This window comes from Lontra canadensis, unplaced genomic scaffold, assembly GCF_010015895.1.
Source record: "Lontra canadensis isolate GAN:19392208 unplaced genomic scaffold, GSC_riverotter_1.0 scaffold184, whole genome shotgun sequence".
NCBI lineage: Eukaryota > Metazoa > Chordata > Mammalia > Carnivora > Mustelidae > Lontra > Lontra canadensis.
Genome location: NW_022631178.1, coordinates 228,141 through 250,721, shown reverse-complemented (window position 1 = coordinate 250,721; position 22,581 = coordinate 228,141). Strand labels below are relative to the sequence as shown.

General features: G+C 64.3%; 2 protein-coding genes across 2 annotated transcripts; one reads left to right on the top strand and one right to left on the bottom strand.

Moving 5' to 3' along the window:
- Positions 1-1,533: 1,533 nt before the first annotated feature.
- FGF22 (fibroblast growth factor 22) lies at positions 1,534-4,211 on the bottom strand. Its single transcript, XM_032847057.1, has 3 exons — positions 3,937-4,211; positions 1,909-2,012; positions 1,534-1,820 (listed from the first exon to the last, which is right to left on the bottom strand). Exons 1-3 carry the CDS (start codon positions 4,148-4,150, stop codon positions 1,626-1,628), a joined length of 513 nt encoding a protein of 170 aa, XP_032702948.1. The 5' UTR covers positions 4,151-4,211; the 3' UTR covers positions 1,534-1,625.
- A 5,397-nt stretch (positions 4,212-9,608) lies between these two features.
- On the top strand, positions 9,609-22,513 carry POLRMT (RNA polymerase mitochondrial). The gene is made up of 21 exons (XM_032846927.1): positions 9,609-9,723; positions 10,250-10,348; positions 12,756-13,366; positions 15,630-15,760; positions 15,880-16,078; positions 16,737-16,886; positions 17,087-17,251; positions 17,340-17,510; positions 17,729-17,953; positions 18,072-18,860; positions 19,200-19,322; positions 19,623-19,745; positions 19,980-20,159; positions 20,334-20,420; positions 20,506-20,619; positions 20,693-20,745; positions 20,827-20,925; positions 21,662-21,734; positions 21,989-22,080; positions 22,166-22,242; positions 22,339-22,513. Exons 1-21 carry the CDS (start codon positions 9,636-9,638, stop codon positions 22,386-22,388), a joined length of 3,699 nt encoding a protein of 1,232 aa, XP_032702818.1. The 5' UTR covers positions 9,609-9,635; the 3' UTR covers positions 22,389-22,513.
- The last annotated feature ends 68 nt before the right edge of the window (positions 22,514-22,581 follow it).

Below are 22,581 nucleotides of genomic sequence, written 5' to 3'. Positions count from 1 at the left end.
GATCTCTGGAAAGACCGGGTGGAACCGTGAGGCCGGGGTCTCTGTGATGCCCGGACAGGCTGCCAGTCCCCAGCCCGGGCATCCCCGGCCCAAGCGCAGGGGGCTCGGGACCACGGGATGACCAGCAAAACAAGAACAAAATTGCTCCGACAGACGTTTTTTAAAGGAAAAAAATATGTGTATCTTGAAAGCTATTTAAAAATACACCTACTTAGAGAAGCAGGTGGTTGGTGTTTTCCTTCTGCGCGGGCGCTGGGGGCGGGCTGAGCTGTGGCGCTTCTGCCGGCCGCGGACCCCGACCCGCGAGCTCGCCAGCAGCCCCCCCACCGGAAGACGACAGAGCTTCCCTGGGGGTGGACCCAGCTGCCAGGAAGCCCCAGCCCCCGAGGACCAGCGGCCCCCCCTGCCCGGCCGCCCCCGCCCGCGGCGAGATCCTCTGGTCAGCACGGCCCGGCCGGCCCTGCTCCCCAGCTTCACTCTCCGTGTTCTAAGTGGAAGGTGGCTGCTGAGAGGGTGGGCGACTGCATCCCGCCCCAGGGACTGCCTCCCGGGGTGGCACACCTGAGCCAACCGACCCACCTGGCCCAAGGCTGCAGAGCTGGGCTCTGAACCTGGGCTCTTCCCTCCGCCCCTTTTCTGTGCTGGGGCTCAGCCTGGGGGTGAGGGCTCAGGGGTGCTGGGAGGGCAGCAGGCACGGCCACCCCAGGTTCCCCCGAGCCCCTGGAGGATGCAGGCACGGAGCCCCTGTGGCCTGCACGTGCCCTCCAACTCCCCGACCCACTGCGCCTGCTCCGCAGGAGCGGAGGGGCCCTGGCCGCGGCTGCCCTTCGAGCAGCTTCAGACTGCGCGTGTGTGCGTGTGCTTCTGCGTTCATTCTGTGCCCTGTGACCACCACACCCCGGTTCCCTGACAGTTCGAGGCTCAGAAATACAGAAGGGAAGGCTCGTCGCCTTTCCCCAGGGCCCCAGGGACACCCGGCTCCTGCCCTTTTCTGGCCCGCGGCCCCCCCCATCCTCCCCGCCAGCAGCGCGGGGTCCGCCCGTCTCCGGGACCCCCGCCCTCTGCCTCCCTCTCGTGAGGACTGGTGAGGACGCCGGCCCCCTCGGGAACCCAGAGTCACCCCCACCTTGGGGCCCTGACAAGGTCCCCTCTGCCGCGGGAGGGGACGTGTCCCAGCTCCCGGGACGAGGACGGGGCCTCTCACCCTGCGGCATGTCCACGCCGCCCTCTCTCCCCCAGCCCTCAGACCTTGCTCTGCCCGAGCCTCTCCCAACCTACCTGCCTCAGACACCCCAACGGGCTCCCATCACAGAGCCTTTGCCTAGGCCGTGTCCCAGCCCTTCTGGTGACACATGGCCATGTCCATCATGGGCCTCCGTGGCCCAGTGTGTGACTGGACACCTGTGGCCTCTGCTCAGCTCAGTGTCCACCTCCCCCCCGCTCAGGCACTCCTGAGGGTCAGGTCGTGTCCGTGGGGACCTGCAGTGCCCCCAGCCTGGCATCTAGCCCACACCCCATGAATGTTGGGGAGAAGATGAGTGACCAGACCGGCTTGGCCACGGCCTGGACCTCACCGGCCCCAGGCCCCTGGCTGTGCAGCTCAGGCATCCTGCAGACCTGGGGTCTCAGGAGACCAGGACGGGCAGGAAGTGGGTGGACAGATGGTGCCGCTGTGTCCGGCCGCCACGCCGTGGGGCCCCCTGCCCATCCAGTGCCAGGAACATGGGCCGGCCACGGTGACGCCAGCGGAGCGAGGCGTAGGTGTTGTAGCCGTTCTCCTCGATGCGCTCCTGGAATCTGCAGTGGGCAGTGTAGACCCGCTTCGGGGGGTCGGGCGTGTGAGGCGGGCCCGGACCCCCTGCTCCCCCCCAACACCCGCCCACCAGACACCCCTCACGCTGCACTCACCGACCCGTAGAGGTGGCCCCTGCGGTTCATGGCCACGTAGAAGCCCGTGTGCACAGCCTTGAGGACCACGACTCCCACGCGGATGGAGCGGATCTCAATGATGCCTGGGGGTGGGGGGTGGGGGGTGGGGCAGGGCTCAGGGCCGGCAGCCCACCGTCCACTCCCCCGCACACTCCCACTGGCACTCACGCGTTCACCCAGCCCCTGCCGTGAGTTTGGCCTTGTGCTGGGTGTGCTGACACAGGGGGCACACAGGCCCTGCCAGGAGCACCCCAGGGCGGGAGTGGCAGGGGCAGGAAGGACATTGAAGCCAGTGTGAAGGCCTGAAGCAGGATGGGCCCTGCGGTGGGGGAGGGGGGGGGACTCAGGGCGATGATCAGCTCCATGGTGGTCACTGCCACTGCAGGAGCCCCATATGCCAAGCACTGTCCCCCACAACCCCAGGTGGGAGGGGCCGATGTGCCTGCTTCCCAGAGAGGGAACCTGAGGCCTGGGAAGTGGCAGATGGGAGACCCTGGAGAAGACTTGCCTACTTGGAGTGGTCCAGCGAGGCTGACCCAGGGGATGACCAGGCCTATTCTGGAGTTCAGGCCTCGCCTTCTGGTCTTCAGTCTGGACTTGGATGCCTAAGGTGATGGGGAGCTCACCCCATGTCACATGGGGTCTCTGTACCTGCTCTCTCTCCTATCAGGCACCCAGCTCCTTCTCTCTACATGAGAATCAACTCAAGCCCACCTCCTTGGAGAGCCCCCAGACTTCTCCGGTAAAGCTGCCCCTCCGTCATCTCATGTACATCATCCGGTTTTCATTTTCTTTGCTCCCTACATGGCCACCCGTGAAATTACTGCATCAGTCATTCACTTGTTTAACAGCTTTACCCACTGCTGTGGGAGCCCCATGATGGTGGGCTGTCCTGGTCGCTGCTATGTGCCCCCTGTGCCCACTACAGCATACAATAGGTACCCAGTCAATACCCACAGAATTAAAGAAAGAGAAAAGCTCCAAGAGCCTCCCTCCACAGAGCTGTCAACCACGTCACCACCATTGCTGCCCAGATGGGGAAACCGAGGCTCAGAGAGAAGCAGTGACTGTCCCAACCCACCCAGGAGATCCAGGCCCCACACCCAGCCTGAAGACACCCTGCCTCCCTGTGCCCACCACCGATGGACTGGCCCAGCCAGTCCCCTTGTCGTTGTCCTTGTCCGGTGAGCCTAATGAGAGCCTTGGGCGCCCAATGAAAGCAGATGGAAGGGCAGGGGGTGATTACCTGCCCTAATGGTGGTGATTCAGGTAGTGGCCAGTGATTAGCCATCCCCAGTCTGGGCCTCAGAGCTCTGGGCAGACCAAGACAGGGCCGCAGGGTCACGGAGGCTCTAGATCCCCAGCAATCCCCAGGCTTCTCCTTCTCCTTTGCCCCCCTGCCTCCTCTTGCCTCCTACATTCCACATTTATTGAGTGCCTACTGTTTGCTGGGCAGGGCGTCAGGGACAGTAATGCCAACTTGACAAGGTTCTGGGCATTAAGGAGCCCCAGCAACACCCCCACCCTGACCCCAGCAGTGTGACCCTTGGGCAGGTCATTTTCCCTCTCTGTCCCTCATCTACCAAAATGATGTGTGGGAAGCAAGACAGGGGTCCCTCAGTCCAGCAAGTTCTCAGTTTGGATGTGCAGTGTGGGGAGTCCAGGGCTCAGACCCTAGCTCTGCTTCCACTTCTTTATGCAGCCCGGGCCTGGGATGGGGGCTTCCAGGAGCCGCCATCTCCCCCCTGTAAAGAGACCCAGGGATCCCAGCCTCAACTACTGTGCCGCGGAGCCGGGCCAGCGCTAGGCGCTTCCTCTGCGACGCTTACCTCAACTGCCCAGCCCTCTCAGCGCGGGCGCTGGACCCACTGCACAGCTGGGGAAACTGAGGCCCCAGCAGACACCACACACCCTTACGGGACAGAGGACCCGACTGGTCCTTATCACCGCTGCTGCCCCTGGTCCTTCCCGCCGGCCTGTCTGCCCCGCACCCCTCCCCGAACTCACTGTCGGCGCCGTGGCGCCAGCGGGTGCCCTGCACGCGGCCGCTGGTGTCCACGCGCAGGAAGAAGTGCGTGGAGGAGAAGAGGCGCCGCCAGCGCACGTCGCCCTCCAGGTGCGGGTAGCTGCGTGGTCTCCGCGGACTGCCTGGGGTCCCCGCGGCGCCGGGCGCCCGTGCCAGCAGCAGCCACACCAGGCCCAGCCACAGGCGGCCGCGCATCGCCCCGCGCCCGGATCGCCGCCGGCTCTGCCTCCCCGCGGCGCGTCCGCGGCTCGGCCATCGCCGGGGCGGGGGCGGGGCGCCTCTGCCGGGCCAGCCCGCGCGGGCCAATAGGGAGTCCGGGGGGCGTGGCCTGCGCCGCAGGGGGCGGGTCAGGGGAGACAGGGCGGGGCCGTGGGGCCAGGAGCCGACCAGTGGAGAGGCGGCGGCAGGACAGTGGGCGGGGCGTCGGGCGGGCTCAGAGTCGCGGGGGCGGGGCGACGAGTCGACTGGGCGGGGCCAGGGTGCGGGGCGGGGCCCATTCGGGAAAACTCTCCTGCCTCCGCGCGTGTTTGTCTTGCGGGGCGGGGAGGGCAGTGCGTGTCCGTGAGTCACCGGCGTAGCCTGCAGGGGCTGCGGGGGTGTGGGTGTGAGAGAGGCGGGCCCGCAGAGACACGGAGGGAGACAGAGACACAGACAGCTCCAGGGAGAGACGCGGGAAAAGGCTGCGAAGAGTCCTGTCTGTGAGGGACAGGAAGCTGGGCAGGGGGACAGGGAGCAGTCAGAGACCGGGGGGTGGGCGGCTCTGGCCTGCGTGTCTGCGCCAGCCAGGCCTCTGCACTGGGCATGCCTCGGGGGGCCTTGTCTACTCCCCAGGAGGCAGGCCCTCATGGTCTTCCCTGAGGAAGAGGGGCTGAGGGCGGACCCGCATGTGTGCATGTCTGTGGCCAGCCGGCAGGGCATGGACGATGACTGGGGCCAGCATCCCATCCCCATCGTCCTCCAGAGCTGCATGTCCGAGGAGGATGGCTCCCTTTCCACCCACACCTGCTTGTCATTTACAGACACACCCAAGCCCCACAGGGAGCCACTCCTCGTCCTGGATCCTGACAGGAGCACAGTGAACCCCCATGAACTCAGAGTCGAGAGACATCATTGACAGGTGCGGGAACTGAGGCCCGAGGGGGTCAGCACCTTCCCCAAGGCCCCACACAGGCCACATCCCAGGACTTGAGTCCCTGCCCCTCTGCTCCCCTAGGCCCAGTTCTACAGGCAGGGCCCCAGGTGGCACCTTTTAAGAGCACCTGAGCGAAGACAAGGTGACAAGCCTGGCCCAATGGAGTGCTGGAGGGGTAGGCGGTCTCGCCAGAAGCCAGGAGGTCTTCCTGGTGGCTCTGGGGATTCCCTGACCCTTCCTTCTGGTCCCAGGAAGGCCATGTATGGGGTGTGCCCAAGCCGCAGGACCCCAGGACTGAGATGGGAGAGGGTGTGCCCAGAGCCCTGCGGCCAACCCCTGAGGGATCCTGCGTATCTGTGTCACCTCCCCAAGCCTCAGTGACACCTCTGAAAAATGGGCCAGGTGAGAAGGCTGGAAGTAATGAGGTAATCCACAGCATCACTGGGCAGAGAGTGCAATGCACAAACTTGGAACAACATCCTGATTCCCACCAGCCAGAAACTCAGTCTTCCCTTCCTGGAGTGTCCCCACCCTGCCCTCCAGGAGGACAATCTTCGGGGATCTGTGTGATGGCGGTGGGACCCACGCCCAGGGACGCCCAGGAAGCTGTCCTGCCCCAGGAGTTGTTGGAATTTAATAACAGCTTCATTGAAATAAAATTCACATACCACACATTTCACCCATACAAGTGTACAACTCAGTGTTTTCAGAACAGGGCTGTCAGCTGTCACCTCTATCTAGTTCCCAAACATTCCATCACCCCAAAGGAAACCCCATCCCATCAACCATCACTCCCCTAACCCCCGGCCCTTGCGAGCTCCCTTCCCGTCCGTGGAGGAGCCTGGTCTGGCCGTGTCACATGAGTCCATGCATGGACTCACGCCCTGTGTGGCCTTGTGTGTCTGATTCCCCTCCTGTGCATTGTGGGCTCCGGTCTGTCCCCGGGGCGGCACATGGGGGCCTCACTCCTGCTGGAGCCGGAGATGCTCCCGCGTGTGGGGGACGTGTTGTCTGTAACATTCTGCCGACGGACACTATTCTGGCTGCTGTGGACGGTGCTGCCCCGGACCTGGCTGTACAGGTTTTTATGTGGACGTGTGTCTTCACCTTTCTCGTGTATATGTATAGGAGCAGAGCTGCTGGGTCATGTGATCACGACTGTTTCCCACGGCGGCTGCCCCAGCCACCTCCCACCAGCAGGGCGCCGGGGTTCCGATGTCTGCTGTCCCCAGATGCTGGCGAGTGCCCACTGTCTTGGCTGTAGCCATTGTAATGGGGGCAAAGTGGTGTCCCTGCGAGCACCTTGCGCCTGCATCCCCGGTTCCGTCCGTTTTGCTCTCCGTCAGCAGGAGGCTGAGTAAATAGTGCGGCAACTGTGCCCCGGAAACAAGAGCGTGCACGAGTCTCACCCAGGAGGTCGTTTCTGTCACAGTTCTCAACGGGCAAAACCAAATTCAGCATGAGGCATCAAGATGGGGGGCATCACGCTGGCAGCCAGCGACGGGGCTGTGATGGGTGCCGTGGGCTGGGTGCAACATCGAGCTGTATTCCTGACATGTGCAGTGTGACGTCACACCTCGAGAAACGCACAGGTGCAACCATTTTATGTAAGCGGCTATTTTAGAACGAGCCCCCGAGCCACTGCCACCTCATCTCCAAACACGTGGACGTGTCTCCTGCGGGTGTGACCAGCCTGTGATCCAATCCTCCACCCGCGCTCAGACAGCCCTTGCTGTCCCCATGACACCTTAACTTCTCCCTCGTGACAAACGCAGGCTAGTCTGCGATCAGCTGAAGAACGACCCTCAGAGATGGGCCCATATTCTCCTCCCAGGCACCTGTGGAATCTACCTCATCGGGAGTCTTGGTGGGTACAATTAAATTCAGATCACCCTGGGGCGCCTGGGTGGCTCAGCGGGTTAAAGCCTCTGCCTTCAGCTCAGGTCATGATCTCAGGGTCCTGGGATCGAGCCCCGCATCGGGCTCTCTTATCAGTGGGGAGCCTGCTTCCCCTCTCTCTCTGCCTCCTCTCTGCCTGCTTGTGATCTCTGTCTGTCAAATAAATAAATAAAATCTTTAAAAAAAATAAATTCAGATCACCCGATGAGGAACTGTCCTAGCAGGCCCCAAGTACTGTCACAAGTGTTTTTATAAGAGAGAAACACAGGGAGATTTGACACGGACACAGAGGAGGCCACGTGACCACGGAGATGGGGACCAGAGGGGCGCAGCCACAGCCAAGGGGTGCCTGGAGCCCCCGAAGCTGGAGGTGGCGGGAACGACCCTGCGCCTGGAGCTTCTAGCGGGAGCACGGCCAGGCAAGCCCTTGATTTCAGCGGACACCGAGGGTGGGTGTCTGTGGGGTTGGTTTCCAGAAAGGGAAGAATGCGTTCCCCTTGTTGAAGGCACTAGGTGTGTGGTAATTCAGGTTTTTTTTTTTTTAAGATTTACTTATATATTTTTAGAGAGAGAGAGAGCAGGGAGGGGGAGAGAGAGATCTCAGGCAGACTCCACACGGAGCAGGGCCTCGTTCGACGCGGGTCTCGGTCTCACGACCCTGAGATCACAACCTGAGCGGAAACCGACCATGCCACCCAGGTGCCCCGGTTTGTGTAGCTGACTACAGGCAGTCCCAGGGATCCGACAGCCTCTCCTTCCCTCTAGAGATCCTTGACTTTGTCGACACGGGCCCAGCCCAGGTTCGTGGGAACATCTCGGGGCAAGAATTGGACCAAACGTTTTGGGTGAGAACCTGAAGGAAGCAAACAGCGTCTGCAACACAGTGTCCCCCGAGCCCCATCCTCTGACGCTCTGCTTCCCATGCAGTCATACCTCTGCCCACCGGCCTTGTGTGTTATTCCCGTTTTTCTTGCTTACGTTTTACAAGGAAATGTGATCTCACCATGAGGAGTGGAACACCAGAGCCATGCATGGACTTAAGCCATAACAGGAGACGCGGCGCGGAGAGAGCCCTGGGACCGCAGCTTCGCGGGCAGAGAGCCGAGTCCGAACCAGGCAGGTGCGGAGTGACACCTGCCACGGTCGAGCGGGAGCAGAAAGAATGACCTCCTCACTCCTCGTTCCCGGAGCCCAGCCCTTGGGGAAGTACTGATTGAGGGCATCTGATGTGCCAAGGAACAGGAGAGGGAACGGAGACATAAAGAATTCCGGAATGTGGCCGTTCAGCCCAGGTTCCTGGCTCGGCCAGGCTACGGGGGCAGGGGGGTGTCAAGGGGGTGTCAAGGGGGTGTCTCTAGGTCTTGGGAGACCGGCTCCAACTGATTCAGCCCCCAGGGCCAGGAAGGCACTCCCAGGTGTGAGTCAGCTCTGAGGCCGAGGCCCCCAGGGCATCTTGGAGTGGGCTGGGGCAGGTTTTCGAGGACGCTGCCGTCTGCGGAAGACATTCCCAGCCGGTGGAATCATAGCGCGCGAGCCCGCGTGGGCAGCCGCGTCTGGAATGTGCTGTCAAGAGGCCCCGGGCCCAGGAGGCTGGCCCTCCCAGAGCACAGGTCCAGCTTCTACTTGGGGCTGATGCGGTAACCAAGTCTGAGTATCTGAGGGCAGGCGGCAGCTTGAGCCCTGGTCCCTGAGGTCCGCCGTGGTCTGGCCAGAGGGCCTCTCTAGCTTAGTCTCTGCTTCCTCCCCCTACCTCCGACTCTGCTCAAGTTCCTCCAGCTGCGTACACCTGACTTGGCCTCAGGGCCTTTGCACTTGCTGGGAACACTGCCTGGAACACAGCTACCCCAGAGTGGTCTTCTCACCCTTCCCATGCCAGCTGATGCGCTCTTCCTGGTCTCAGTCTCCCCAGTGCCCTCCCAGTCTGATTCTCACGCCGGACTGGGGTTGCCCTCAAGGCGGGGGCTGGGAAGTTCCAGGCTCCGCGGATTATCTCATCCCATTCGTCATCCAATCAAAATGGGAGGTTCGTGCGCTCCAGGTGCCCCCCCGGAGCCCGGGAGCTGACTGGTGCGGAAACTGAGCCCGAGGGAGTGGCCGAGGGCGATGCCCCTGGTTTGGGGCCCCCCTGGATACACAGCTCCCGCCCCACAGTCGACACTGGGGCGCTGAAAATCGCACCAGGAATCGCTGCTAAAATTGCAGAACGCCGTCCTAATAATTTGGCGACCATTGCTTTGAAACACACACACACCCGAGTCTCACACACACACACGAGTCTCTTACCCGAGTCACACCTAAACACCCGAGTCTCACACACACACACCCGAGTCTCTCTCACACACACACACACACACACACACACACACACACACACACACCCCTCTACCTCCGAGTCACGTGGGTACCCAAGCAACGGCTTCGTCCCGCCCCTCCCTGGCAGAGGGAAGAGCCAATTAGAGGGCTCCTTCGGCGCATGCCTCCGCGCCTCCGGGGCCCCGCTTCTCCCTGGGAATTGTGGTTCCGGCAGCCTTCTCCCGCCGCGCGGTCCCTTCGCAGCTGCCGTAGGAGGCAGAACTACAACTCCCGGCAGGCGCGGGCGGCGCAGGCGCAGTGCACGCGGCGCGGGCGACGCGTTGGGCGGTGTGCGGCATGTCGGCGCTTCGCTGGGGCCACGGCGCGTCCGGTCTCCGGAGAGCCCTGTGGCCGGCGGGCCGCCCCGGCCCCATGGCCGAGGAAGGTAACGCGGGGGGAGGCCCGGGAGCGACGCCGTGGCCGCCGCCACTGCCCCGTCCCCCCGCGGCTGTGACCTTCGGTTTCTAGGCCGTCGGGACCCAGCCACCCCCTACCCTTGCCCCTTGCCCTGTGGGGTTCTGGTTTTGGGGACCCCGCTTTCACTCGCCCTTGGGCCACCCTGCGGACCGGGGTAGGGAGAGCACTTTGACGTTGGGGTCCTGTTTCTTTTGGAGTCCCTTGACTCCTTATTTGGGATTTAGGGCCCGTGGCCTTTGAACTCACTGCACCTTTAGTTGGAGGAGCCCGTTGTCTTCGGTCCCACGGCCAGATTTTCCTTGCCCTGCGGTCCCCTTCACCTTCGCCCTCTTGGTTTCTTGGCAGTGCGAGGCCGTGACCGCCGACGGTTTCCACTGCGCTTAGAGTTCTTTTGCTCCCCGGATCCTGGGTTTTCTTCCATTCGAGGACCTCCCAGCGCCCCCCAGGCAGTGGGCTTCCTTCTGCCGCCCCCAGCCTCCCTTTGTCCCCCACAGGGGCCTTCAGTGCTGTCTGGGGCAGCAGAAGGAGCTCCTCTGCTCGTCCTTGTGAGCAAGACCGCCGGAAAGACTGGGGCCATGCGGAGCTGCTGGAGGGTGAGCCCAGACCCCCAAGGCTTAGCGCCTGAAGCCCCTCCCCACTGCCCCCTGCATGGGCCACTCTGCCAGGGTTGCCTCCCCAGCTCCTCCCCGTGAGCCCGTGAGAAGGGACGGCCTGCTGTAGGACAGGGTAACCGATGTGGTCCCGTGAGGATGATGACAAGAGACTCGATTAGTGTTTCCCCCTACCCCAAACCCAGCAGGTGCCCCTGCTTTCCAGGTAAGATAGCTGAGGCCCAAAATTGAGGCTGGAGAGGCTGGGCCAAGGCTGCACACAGCTGCTCACACAGAGCGGGGATTCGATCCCTGAACTGACCCATGCACCTGGGCCTGGCTTCCTGGGCTTGGGCACCTGCAGGGCCCCAGTCGGGGTCCTCCCATCTTCACAACCTGGGAAGAACAGTGCAGTCCTGGCACCTCCAGAGGGAGGTGGGAGCATGTGTGTCCCAGACCATGTCTAGCACATCCTGCTTCCCCTCCAGCAGCCAGGGGTGGGGTGGGGGAGCCTCTAAACAGGAAGACTTTATTTCAGGAAATTCCAAACATGCAGACGGGAAGTACCACCGTTCTCACCTTTCTCACCCACCACCTACTCATTTTAAAGCAAAGCCCAGGTTCCATTATCATTCAACTGTAGGAAGGTTCTGGAAGCCTGAGTCACATTATGTCATTCTCTAGTCTAAAACTCCCAACTGTTTCCTCTCACATGGACTAGACCCCTCGCCCCCACCCCCTGAGGGCACAGATCCTTGTGGCCTTTCCTGCCTTAGCAGCTAGAAGGAGCTCTGGCCACCGGGTCAGCTCTGATGTTGTTGCCTCCGGGAGAAAGCCCGTGCCGATGGCCCTGCTCCAGGGTATGGGTCTCCACGTGGGTATTCTGAAATACTTGTCCGGGTGTTGGAGCACTCTTAAGGACCAAAGTGACGCTGTCTTTCCACTTTATCTCAGCAACCTTCTTTTTTTTTAAGATTTTATTTATTTATTTGACAGAAATCACAAGCAGGCAGAGAGAGAGGGGGAAGCAGGCTCCCCGCTGAGCAGAGAGCCCGATTCAGGGACTCGATCCCAGGACCCTGAGATCATGACCTGAGCCGAAGGCAGAGGCTTAACCCACTGAGCCACCCAGGCGCCCCTGTCTCAGCAAACTTCTGTTGAGCCCCTGCTGTGTGAGGCCAGCTCTCCCGTCAGCTGGAGTCCAGCGGGAGGGGCACGGGCAGGTCCAGTCTCTCGGAAGTAATATTTGCAAAGTTTCTGCGTAACGCTGAGATCAGGACTCAGGCGCTCACGTAGTTACCTGCAGACACACACAGAGCTGCAGACATGTCTGCCCCCGGCCGGTGAGCCAGGTGACATGCTGTCCTGTTTCACGCATGCTATAAGCAAGTGTCCTTTCCGAGGTACGAGGTATGTTTAGTGCCACATGGTTGTTGTTTTTAATTTAAATCTGAATTTGTTTTTTAGAGGGAGGGCTCGGGAGCGGTGGGGAGGGGCAGAGAGAGAAAGAGCATGTCTCAAGCAGGCTCTGTGCTGAGCACAGAGCCTGTGACTTGGGGCTCAGTCTCACGACCCTGACCCTAACCCTAACTGAGCCGAAATCAAGAGTCAGACTCTGAACCGACTGAGCCAGCGAGGTGCCCCGTTTTTGCATTTTTGGACTTTTGTTGGTGATTTTGCTGCTTAAAATGGCCCCAAGTGTGGTGGTGCTTTCTAGTGTTCTAAGCTGTATGGGGTTGTGCAGGAGTGAGTTGCAGTGTTGTTGGCTGTGGGCTCAGTGTAAATGAATCAACACGTATGTGAAATGAGATGTCTCAAGCAGAAAGGCCTCGAACAGGGTCGTGCGTTGGTCTGTTGGGGACCTCATGATCTGTAAAGTCATCGTGGCACAGGGCTAGCAACTGAACATGGCTCCGAGGAAACTCAGGGCCACCTTGTCCCCCACCACATACCCATACCCATCAGGAATAGTGTGTGCAAAGGCCCTGAGGTCGCAGTGGCTGTCTGGAGTGATCGGCGTGCGGGGGAGTGAGGGGAGGGCAGGGGGCATCCTGGCACCCGGATAGATCCTGAAGGCAGAGGCACACCCCTGAGGGTGTGCTGATAGACAGGGTGTGGAGGGAGAGGGGGCCTAGATGACCCTCCGGCTGGGCACCTGCAAGGACAGTTCTGCCAGGGACAGATGTGGAGGAACAGGTTTTGGGGGGACACTGGGAGCCTGCAGACACAGGTGCTGAGGAGGTGGTTAGGGTGTGTGTGCCTGAAAATCGGGGGACACGAGTTGTCATCAAGTACATAAAGCCGAAGCCTCAAGAGCTGGTGAGACCAGCCTCTCCCAGCAGAGCAGGGTCTGGGGGGGCTGGGGCTTGAGTGGGGGTCCCCCCGCCATCCTTGCCCTTTGCCCCCACAGTGCTTGAGGCGCGGGTGCGGCAGCTGCAGGCCGAGGGTGTGTCGGAGGTGATGGTGAAGAGGGTTGGCGTGGCTCGACGACTGCCAGCATCCGGAGGCTTCCAGCCCCCTGGGAAGGCCCGGACAGGGCGCAAGGGCCCTGCCGCGGACCTCGGCGACCTCTGGGCCCAGAAGCTGAACAAGGAGAAGTCTGCGATGCAGAAGCGGAAGCTGCGGCTGGAGGGGAAGCTGCAGCTGCAGGCCCAAGACCTGGATTGTGAGCACGAGCTGCGCGTGGTGCCCCGCCTGCTGGACGCCCAGTTGGCTGGCTGCCTGCAGCACTGGGAACACGGGCCTCCCCAGAGCCTCCAGGAGGGGCAGCTGGCGCAGCTGCTGCAGGAGGCCCCGCGGCGGCCGAGTCCCGAGGAAAAGCCGGCCCGAGAGGCCAGGGGCGCCGACATGCGGCTGGAGATCCAGCAGCAGAAGCTCCTGGCCTTCTTGGAGTGTTGCCTGCTCACGGGCCACCTCCCTCTCGCCCACCACGTGCTGGTCACCCACCACAGCCGGGCCCGGCAGCGGCGCCGGCTCACGCTGGCCATGTACAACACCGTCATGCTCGGCTGGGCTCGCAAGGTGAGCGGTGGCCCCCGGGGGAGGTGTCTCCGCGGGAGTCGAGGCCCGAGCGGCCCTCACATGCGAGCCCGGCTCGGGCTGCTTGTTGCCGTCCCGACGGTTCTCTCGGGCTTGTCGAGGGGAGATCACGTGTGTCCCTCAGCGGAGATCTCGCAAAGAGCCATGGAAGAGGGAGGAGACCCTGTGGATGTTCTAGTGTCTCTCCTCCTGGACCGCTCGGCTGGGGCTTCTGTACTTTCCGGCGTCCCCTTCCTCGACACTGCGACTTTGAGGCGTTAGGTCCCTTGCCCTGAGCCAGAGGGTTAGCTTTTGCTGTCACACGCCTTCCTCCTTCAACACGGGCGCTCGTGGCCGCAGACTTCCTCCGGGCTCTGCTCTAGCCGGGCCCCGTGTCTCCACGTTCTCTTCGCTTCCCTGGTGCTGTTGTCTCTTCTGATGCTTTGGGAGAGTGTTGTGTCCGTGCCCCTGCGAGGGCCCAGCTGCCCCGCTTCCTTCCTCCCCCACGCCTGCGGCCCTGTTTCCCGGCCAGCAGGAACCGTGCAGACCCATGAAGGAGACGGTCCTGTGAAGACGGAGGTGTGGGCACGGCGAGCCGGTGGGGGTGGGTGGGTGGAAGAGGAGGTCGGCTGCTGGTGGACGTGCCCTGCCTCCTGCACGGACTGGGCGGCATGCCCAGGTGCCCCGGTCTCCCATAGGTCTGCATTGCACTGTGACATGCCACGGAGATGCCCGGCGTGCGTGCGTGACCGCTACGGGCGGTTTCTTGCCCCCACTCATCCCCTGGAGGCATGCTAGGCTAAGGGAGTTAGTGAAGACAGAAGAGCTGTGTTCTCCCATCCAAGGTCACAAGCCTTCCAGGTCCCCCAGCAAAGATCTGTTACAGTGGGACGTTCCTGCCAGGAGCCCATGCGTCAGCTTCCTGGTCCCTGGGACAGATGACCGACATCTGACGGCTTCAAGTACTAGGGATTTACTTTCACTTCCAGATCCAAGTGGGACAGGGCTGCCCCCATTCCCGAGGCTCTGGGGAGGGGCCTTCCGGCCTGTCCCAGCTCCTGGGGATGCCTGTGGTCCTGGGCGCGTGCCTGCGTCCTTCCAGCGTCTGCTTCCGCGGTCACGCAGACACCTAACCAGTGAGACGCTCGGGCAGATGGCCTCATCCAAACTGGTCGTGTCAGCAGAGGTCCTGTTTCCCGGTACAGCCCTTGTTCTGAGGTCTGGGTAGATGCGAATTTGGGGGTGTTTCTAGTCAGCCCGCTGCAGGCCCTGATCTGCCTTGTGTGCTGACGTCACGGCCGTCACTGGCTTCGTGAGTCGTGGCATCCAGACGGCCCGTGTTGAGATGGGGCTTGGCTGTCACCCAGACTCAGGTCTGAGTCTCGTTTCTGCCTCGTGTCCACTGTGTAGCCTGCATTGCTTGCTGTCCTCTGATCCTTGGTCTCCCCATCTGTAAAGCAGGGAGCCCTGCTGCATTCTCGGGAAGACCGAGGGACCGGATTTAGGGGTCTGACCACCACCTGCGTTTAGGACAAGGGCAGGAGAACACGTGAACTTCAGAAGCACGTGTTTTCCTGTTGAGGACGCTACTGAGATTCTGTCCACACGGGATGGACGTGCTTATTCTAGAGCAGCGCCGTCCAGTAGGACTTTCTGATCTGCACCAGCCACGTGTGGCCCCGGAGCCCTTAAAGAGCTGAGGACCCACAGAGCAACCATGTGTGGCTGGTGACCGCGAGGAGGGCAGCCTTCACCGGGTCGTTCGGACACGCGTCTCGGGGCCCTGTGGCTAGCAGTGTGCCCCCCACGACGCGACAGCGGGCCTCAGAGGAGGGCAGCAGGACTGTGGGTGGAAGAGGGCCGGAGTATCGCCTTCTGGAAGGGCTCCATGGCAATGCTGCCAAACCCTGCGGGGCAGGGGAGTCAGCCACTGCTCGGACACGCATGGAGACGGGCAGGCGGCGTGCCCCGTGTCAGCGGAGTCGGGGGAATGGAGAGCCACAGCGCCCGCCCAGCCGGCAGCCTCTCGTAGCGAGACTGAAGTCATGCCCGTGCAGGAGCTGGAAACATAACACGGCCCCTCGGGACCCCAACCCCCTCCCCCAACCCCACCGCGGTGTCCTTGCACGCTGGCGCTATGTCCCGGGACTGCACGGCGATGTCCTGGCCAGCGAGCCTTTTCCTGCCTGACTTGCTGGCTGTAGAGAGCGGTCTCGAGGGGCAGGCCAGCCACCTCCAGACCCTCACCCCAACTTGGTCTCCCCAGGGCTTCTTCAAAGAGCTGGTGTACGTGTTCTTCATGGTGAAAGACGCTGGCCTCACCCCAGACCTGTTGTCCTATGCGGCTGCCCTGCAGTGCCTGGGACGCCTGGACCAGAACACCAGCACCATCCAGAGGTGGGTGGGCAGCAGAGCCCTTGCGGGGGGCTGGACCCCCTCTCCTGCAGTCCCCTGTGGCCACCTGGTGTTGAGCCCCATCCTTCGGATGGGGCTGTGCCCACCGTGTGTCCCTGCAGGTGTCTGGACCAGATGGCCCGGGATGGGCTGCAGCCACAGGCGCTCTTCAGCAGCGGCGTCCCGCTGTCCCCGGAGGAGCAGGCCATGGTCCTGAGGGCCATGCGCAAGGCCCAGCCCACGTTCAGCCCGCCGCCGCCGCCGCCGCCGCCCCCACCCCAGGTCAACACCTCACCGCTGCTCAGGGAGATCTATGCCAAGGTGAGCAGACCCTGAGGCCGACAGGTGGGGCGCCGTGTCCGGGGGGGGTGGAGCCAGGGCTGTCCTTGGGGGGGTCTCCCGGGGGCCTCGGCCTCTCCTCCTCTTTCTCTCAGCGCCACCTGGCTCCCAGCGCTGCCCTCACTGCTTCTCAGGGGCCCGACAAGCCAGACTTGGCAACTCCTGGCCCTCAGCAAGGTCCTGACCCGAAAGGAAGGTGCCCCGGCCCTGCTGGTGTAGGTTTCCTTCCTGGAGGTGCCATTCCAGGCAGAGCCAGTGGTCAGTGTCCGGAGCCCGGGTGGCCGAGAGCAGCAGGCGGTCAGAGGGGCTCAGTCTGCTCGGGTCCGAGTCCTGTGGCTCTGTTTGCGACTAACCGCGTGTCTGTGCGGTTTTCACTGATCTATTTCTGGATGGTCACACATTCCTATGGCCCCAGGTTTAAAGAGAAACGTACGCCCAGGACTCGAACCATGTGTCCCCAGGCTGTCCCGGCCCCGCCCAGGGAGGCTGGCCGGTGCTGGGCGCTCGCACCCGCGCGGCTGCCACATGCAGCTCTGCACCGCGTCCTCCCAGCCCCGTGCTCGAGCAGTTTTCAGGTGGGGTCCTGCTGGGCCCCAGGCCTCCCCTCCCTGCCTGCCCGCCTGCCCGTCTGCCCCTGCAGGGAGGGCCTGTGTCCTACCCAAAGTCGCACCTGCCCTTGCGGGAGCTGCAGCGCCTTTTCCAGCAACAGCTGCGTGTGGAGATGGCCACCACCGTGGCTGTGGAGTCCGTGGAGCAGGCCCGGGTGCTGACCGAGGAGGTCCTGCGGGCGGTGAGGAGCTCGGCCGGGTCACAGCCCCGGGGTGGGTGCGGGGGGCGGCGGTCTGCGCCGCCTCCCCAGAGCCAGGGGTGGCCACGTGTCCCCCTGGCCCTGCAGGGGGGATGCTCCTTCCGGGTGCCCGTAAGGTCGGGCCCCCTTGCTCCCGAGGGCCTGGAGGCCGTGGGGGTGATGCCCGCGCCCGTGCCCCACAGCGGAACACCGTGCAGCAGCTCCGTGCCGAGTGGGTGGAGGCCCTGTGCCTGGGGCTGCGGAACCTGAAGGCCAGTGAGGTCTGTGCTGCCCGCGCCGGCCGCCCCACCGTCTTCCCGTTTCTGTGCGTGCTTCCGGAGAAGGAGCTCGCCGAGCTGCTGTTGCAGGTGGGGCCTGCGGACTGCGGGGGCGGGGTGCACGGGCAGGCTGGGGGCTGAGGGACTGGGCGGCTGGGGCTCACGGTGCCGCCCCCAGACCCTGCAGGTGCTGCCGCCGCAGGGGGAGTCGCTGCTGTCCCTGGCGCAGCAGCTGGGCGTGCGCGTGTTCAGCCGGCACGCGGTGCGGAGGCAGCGGCTGAGCAGCCGGCTGCGGGCACTCCGGGAGCGCTACCACCAATACGTGCGCCTGCTGGCCTCCGACACCCAGGTGAGCCCGGGCCGGGGTCCTTGCCGGGGTGGGGGGCTGCCGGCATGTTCCCGGGGCAGAAACCGAGGCGTGGCGTGCAGGTCCCTGCCCCGACCGGGGCAGCTGGGATTGCCCCCGGGCCCTGGCACTTCCCGATTGGCTCCTGTGCTGGCGCCGGCTGGGGGGGATGGTCCATCCTGGGCCCGCACCGCAGTCCCTGAGACACTCTCCCACCCCAGGTGGAGGTGCCCTGCCTGCCACGGCAGTACTGGGAGGCGCTGGGGCCGCCTGAGGCCCCCCACGAGCAGCCTTGGCCCTTGTCTGTACTGGTGCAACTGGGCAAGAAGCTGGCCGAGATGCTGGTAGAGGCCGTGCGGATGCCTGGCAGCGTGGCCGCCCCGCAGGGCCCCTGCACGCTCATCCCCGTGCTCTACCATGTGTACTCCTTCCGCAGCTTCCGCCAGGTGTGCGGCTAGGGAGGGGGTGGGGGCCGTGGGGCCCTGCTGGGGTCCTCTGCCCGCTCGCGGCGTGTCCTCCAGGGTGGGGGACCTGGGGAGCCATCTCCGCCTGCCTCGCCCCCAGATTGGGATCCTGAAGCCACACCCGGCCTTCATCGAGCTGCTGGCGACGGCCGCAGAGCACACGCTGACCTTCGAGGCGGCCGAGGTGCCCATGCTGTGCCCACCGCTGCCCTGGACGTCACCGCACACGGGTGCTTTCCTGCTGAGCCCCACCAAGCTCATGCGCTCGCTGGAGGGCACCGTGCAGCACCAGCGCCTGCTGGACAGCTGCCCGCCCGCCGACCTGCACGGTGCCCTGGACGCCCTCACCCAGCTGGGCAACTGTGCCTGGCGGGTCAACGGGCGCGTGCTGGACCTGGTGCTGGAGCTCTTTGCCGCCAAGGGCTGCCCGCGTCTGGGGGTGCCGGCCCCGGCCTCCGAGGCACCCCGGCCGCCCGAGGGCCGCCTGCCGCCTGGCGCCTCACCTGCCCAGAAGGCCGAGGTGCGGCGGGAGCTGGCCCGCTGCCTGAAGGTGGCCCGGGAGATGCACAGCCTGCGTTCGGACGCCCTGTACCGGCTGTCGCTGGCCCAGCACCTCCGGCACCGCGTCTTCTGGTTGCCGCACAACATGGACTTCCGCGGCCGCACCTACCCCTGCCCGCCCCACTTCCACCACCTGGGCAGCGACCTGGCGCGCGCCCTGCTGGAGTTTGCCCAGGGCCGTCCGCTCGGCGCTCGCGGCCTGGACTGGCTCAAGGTCCACCTGGTCAACCTCACGGGGCTCAAGAAGCGCGAGTCGCTGCGGGCACGCCTGGCCTTCGCCGACGAGGTGATGGAGGACATTCTGGACTCTGCCGACCGGCCCATGACGGTAGGGGCGTGGAGAGCGCAGACTGGGGCCCTCGCTCCTTGCCTCTCCTCCCTCGGCCTGTGCCGTGCGCTGGTGACCCCGGCCCCTCCTTCCCAGCCCCCCTGGGCACAGGCTCCTGGCTCCGTCCTTTCTGTCCTCTTCCCTCTGTGGCTTTGCCACCTCCCGGCCCGGGCCAGCCCTTTTTCCAGACCTTTCCCCATCCCATGGCTGCTAGTGCAGGACTGCTCTGGTGTCCCCTTGCGTGCCTGTCACTCCTGTCGCCCCTGCTGTCCCAGGGGCTCCGTTTCGGCCTCCCAGCCCCAGCCAGCCTGGCCTGAGCCCCACTCCACCTTCTCGCAGGGCCGCAAGTGGTGGATGGACGTGGATGAGCCCTGGCAAGCCCTGGCGTGCTGCATGGAGATCGCGCGGGCTGTGCGCTCTCCTGACCCAGCTGCCTACGTCTCTCACTTCCCGGTTCACCAGGTGAGCTGCTGGGGGCCCTAGCGTGGGTTGGGCCTGGCCCTGGGGGGCCGGGCCGGATGGTGGGGGCACGTAGTCCCTGCAGACCCCACTTTAGTCGTGCTGGTGTCCCTGCGCAGGGGCCCCAGTGGGTGCGGCCAGCCCAGTGGTGGGACCCTCTACGGGCACGTTGCCCTGCCTGTCCGCAGTGAGGTCTTGCGCACTGGCGGCATGAGCAGCGCACCGGGGAACCTCGGAGCTGTGATTCCTTTCCTGGGGTCACTCCTGCCAACCCTCACGATCCCTCACTCTCCATTGGCCCAGGATGGCTCCTGTAACGGCCTACAGCACTACGCCGCCCTGGGCCGGGACAGCGTGGGGGCCGCCTCTGTCAACCTGCTGCCTTCGGATGTACCGCAGGATGTGTACAGTGGGGTGGCCGCACAGGTGGGCCCCGCAGCCCCGCCGCCCCCCGTTCTCCTCCTCCAAGCCCACGTGGGGTCTCTGTCCTGTGAATGCCCGGATTTGCAGATCCCGTGGGCTCTGAGTGGGCAGTCAGGGTGGGCTTCCCAGGGGAGGTGTCAGATGAGGAAACTGCGGGGGGGCCTCATGGTGGGGCTGCTGGGCGGGGTGGGAGATAGGGTCTGCGCACCCTCCCACCGACCCCCAGTGTCTGCCCAGGTGGAGGTGTTCCGCAAGCAGGACGCCAAACGGGGCGTGCGCGTGGCCCAAGTGCTTGAGGGTTTCATCAGCCGCAAGGTGGTCAAGCAGACGGTGATGACCGTGGTGTACGGGGTCACCCGCTACGGGGGCCGCCTGCAGATCGAGAGGCGCCTGCGGGAGCTCAGCGACTTCCCCCAGGTGCACAGCGTCCGGCGCACTGTGGGGGAGGGATGGCCCCCCGCCCCCGCCCGTCCCCCCGAACCGCTGGCTGCCAAGCAGCCCCAAGGAGGAAGATGGTTCTCTTGCCCCTCCGGGTCCCTCGGCGCGGGTGGGGAGGCCGCCCGGGCTCTGACCGCCCCTACACCCCTGCAGGAGTTCGTGTGGGAGGCCTCACACTACCTGGTGCGCCAGGTGTTCAACAGCCTGCAGGAGATGTTCTCAGGCACCCGGGCCATCCAGGTGTGTGGCCCCGGCCCCTCCCCGCGCCCAGCAGGCCGCCCCCGGCTGGGCCCTGCTCTGAGCCCCTCCCACCCTGCGTCCACAGCACTGGCTGACCGAGAGCGCCCGGCTCATCGCCCACACGGGCTCGGCCGTGGAGTGGGTCACACCCCTGGGCATCCCCATCATCCAGCCCTACCACCAGGATGCCAAGGTGTTGGTACGTGCCCCGCCCCCCAGCCCCCACGCTGCATCAGGGTGGACTCCTGACCCTCCCCACCCCAACCCTGCAGATTGCCGGCGGCATGCAGAGCCTCACGTTCAGCCAGAGCGGGGACACCAGCCAGTGAGTGCCGGCGGGGGTGCTGGGCCGGGTGGGGGCCGTGGGGGCCAGGCCAGGGGTGTCTGAGCCCTTTCCCCTCCCCAGGAAGCCTAACACACTGAAGCAGAAGAACGGGTTCCCCCCCAACTTCATCCACTCGCTGGACTCTTCCCACATGATGCTCACGGCCCTGCACTGCTACAGGTGGGCCCTGCGTCGGGGCTGCGCGCCTTCCAGCCCGCTCTGCTCGTCGTCTTGCATGCAGGCCCTGTTCAGGGCTTTGGGGATGCAGGGGGGGCCCAGAGTGGCAAAGGCAGGTTGGGGGCCAGGGTGGAGGCCTACAGCAGGTGAGGACCGTGGGGGTTGTTGGAGCTGCTGCCCAGAAAAGGACTATGCGAGCATGTGCAAAGGCCCTGAGGCAGCGTGGTGTGTGTGATGGTGAAGCAGCTGGCTGGGCCCAAGAGGGAAGAGTGGTTTCTCTGAGAAGTGCCTGCGGTCCCGTCCGGGGGGTCCTGGCAGCATAGCGTGTGGGGGGTGGCCTCGTAGGCTGAGGCATAGGCGTCTGGGTATGTCCTGAGCCCCTCGGGTGTAGCCAAGCATGGCCATAGGGCAGGTGTGTGGCTAGTTCTCTTAGAAAGGAGCCAGGGTTCGGGGGTAAGTTCTGTTTCTGTCTACCCCCTCTCGGACCACAGGAGCCCTGTAGTGGGGGGAGGGGACAGTATCAGCTGCAGCGGCTAGGGACGGGTGGAGGGAATGACACGGGACCAAGAGTTTTCTCCCTAGAGGAGGACTTTCCGCCCCTGTGCCGAGCACGGCACACGCACAGGGGCTGGGACACGTCGGCGGCGGGGGGTTGGGGTGAGGACGGAAAGGAGCAGGATGGGGAGTGGACCAGGAAGGGCCGCACTCCTCCTCACAGGAGATCCTTACTCCTCGGCAGGAAAGGCCTGACCTTTGTGTCTGTGCATGACTGCTTCTGGACCCACGCGGCTGATGTGGAGGTCATGAACCAGGTGCTGCTGCCCACCTCACGCCCACATGCGTTCCCCAAGGTGGCAGCAGGCACCCCTGATCCCATGGCCCTTGTCTTGTGGCACCTGCCTCTGTCCGCCAAGGCAGCGATCGCTGAGTGTTGGGCAGCCCTGCCTCACCTGATCTGGGAGGCCCTGCCCTGCTGCCCCCCTCAACCCCCGCAGGTCTTAGGTCTCCCCCCTGCCCAGGCCCTAGCTCTCCCCCCAACCAGGTCCTGGGTCTCCCCTCCCCCCAGGTGTGCCGGGAGCAGTTTGTCAGTCTGCACAGCCAGCCCATCTTGCACAACCTATCCAGGTTCCTGGTGAAGCGGTACTGTGCCAGCACCAGGTGAACTACCCCCTCCCAAGACCGGTGGGGCTGGGGCCGCCCCTCTCTGCCCTGCTCGGCCTCACCGCCGCTCCCCCACCCTCAGGCTCAGGGCCCCCCAGCACTCCAAGAATCTGTGGATGGGCAAGCTGCAGGACACGCTGAAGTCCGTGCCGAAGACAGGTGGGGGCGGGGACCGTCTGCTTGCGCGCTGGGCGTGGGCTACCCCCACAGTCCCGCCCCACAGTCCCGCCCCACGGTGTCCGCTCTGCTCCGCAGGGGCCTTGGACCTGGAGCAGGTGAAGCACTCCACTTACTTCTTCAGCTGACGTGGTGGTCCCCAGGCGAGGTCCCCAGCTGCTGTCCCCAGCCAGGCACCGCGCAGGCTGCCCGCCCGGTACCATAGTGTAAATAAAGCCCTGTTGTCACTCGAGGGATCGATTGTCTTCCGCCGGCCTCGTGCGCTGGCACCTGGGACCCGGCAGCGAGCAATCAGAGGCCGGCAGGCTGGGCGCCAATGCT

Excerpts from the sequence above, each read along its gene's own strand:
- FGF22 (XM_032847057.1), bottom strand. The coding sequence starts at position 4,150 with ATGCGCGGCCGCCTGTGGCTGGGCCTGGTGTGGCTGCTGCTGGCACGG. Across the intron at positions 2,013-3,936 it reads CTGGCGCCACGGCGCCGACA|GCATCATTGAGATCCGCTCC; the intron begins GTGAGTTCGGGG and ends CCCCACCCCCAG. Across the intron at positions 1,821-1,908 it reads GGGGCCACCTCTACGGGTCG|CGGGTCTACACTGCCCACTG; the intron begins GTGAGTGCAGCG and ends GACCCCCCGAAG.
- POLRMT (XM_032846927.1), top strand. The coding sequence starts at position 9,636 with ATGTCGGCGCTTCGCTGGGGCCACGGCGCGTCCGGTCTCCGGAGAGCC. Across the intron at positions 19,746-19,979 it reads ACAGTGGGGTGGCCGCACAG|GTGGAGGTGTTCCGCAAGCA; the intron begins GTGGGCCCCGCA and ends GTGTCTGCCCAG. Across the intron at positions 21,735-21,988 it reads ATGTGGAGGTCATGAACCAG|GTGTGCCGGGAGCAGTTTGT; the intron begins GTGCTGCTGCCC and ends CCCTCCCCCCAG.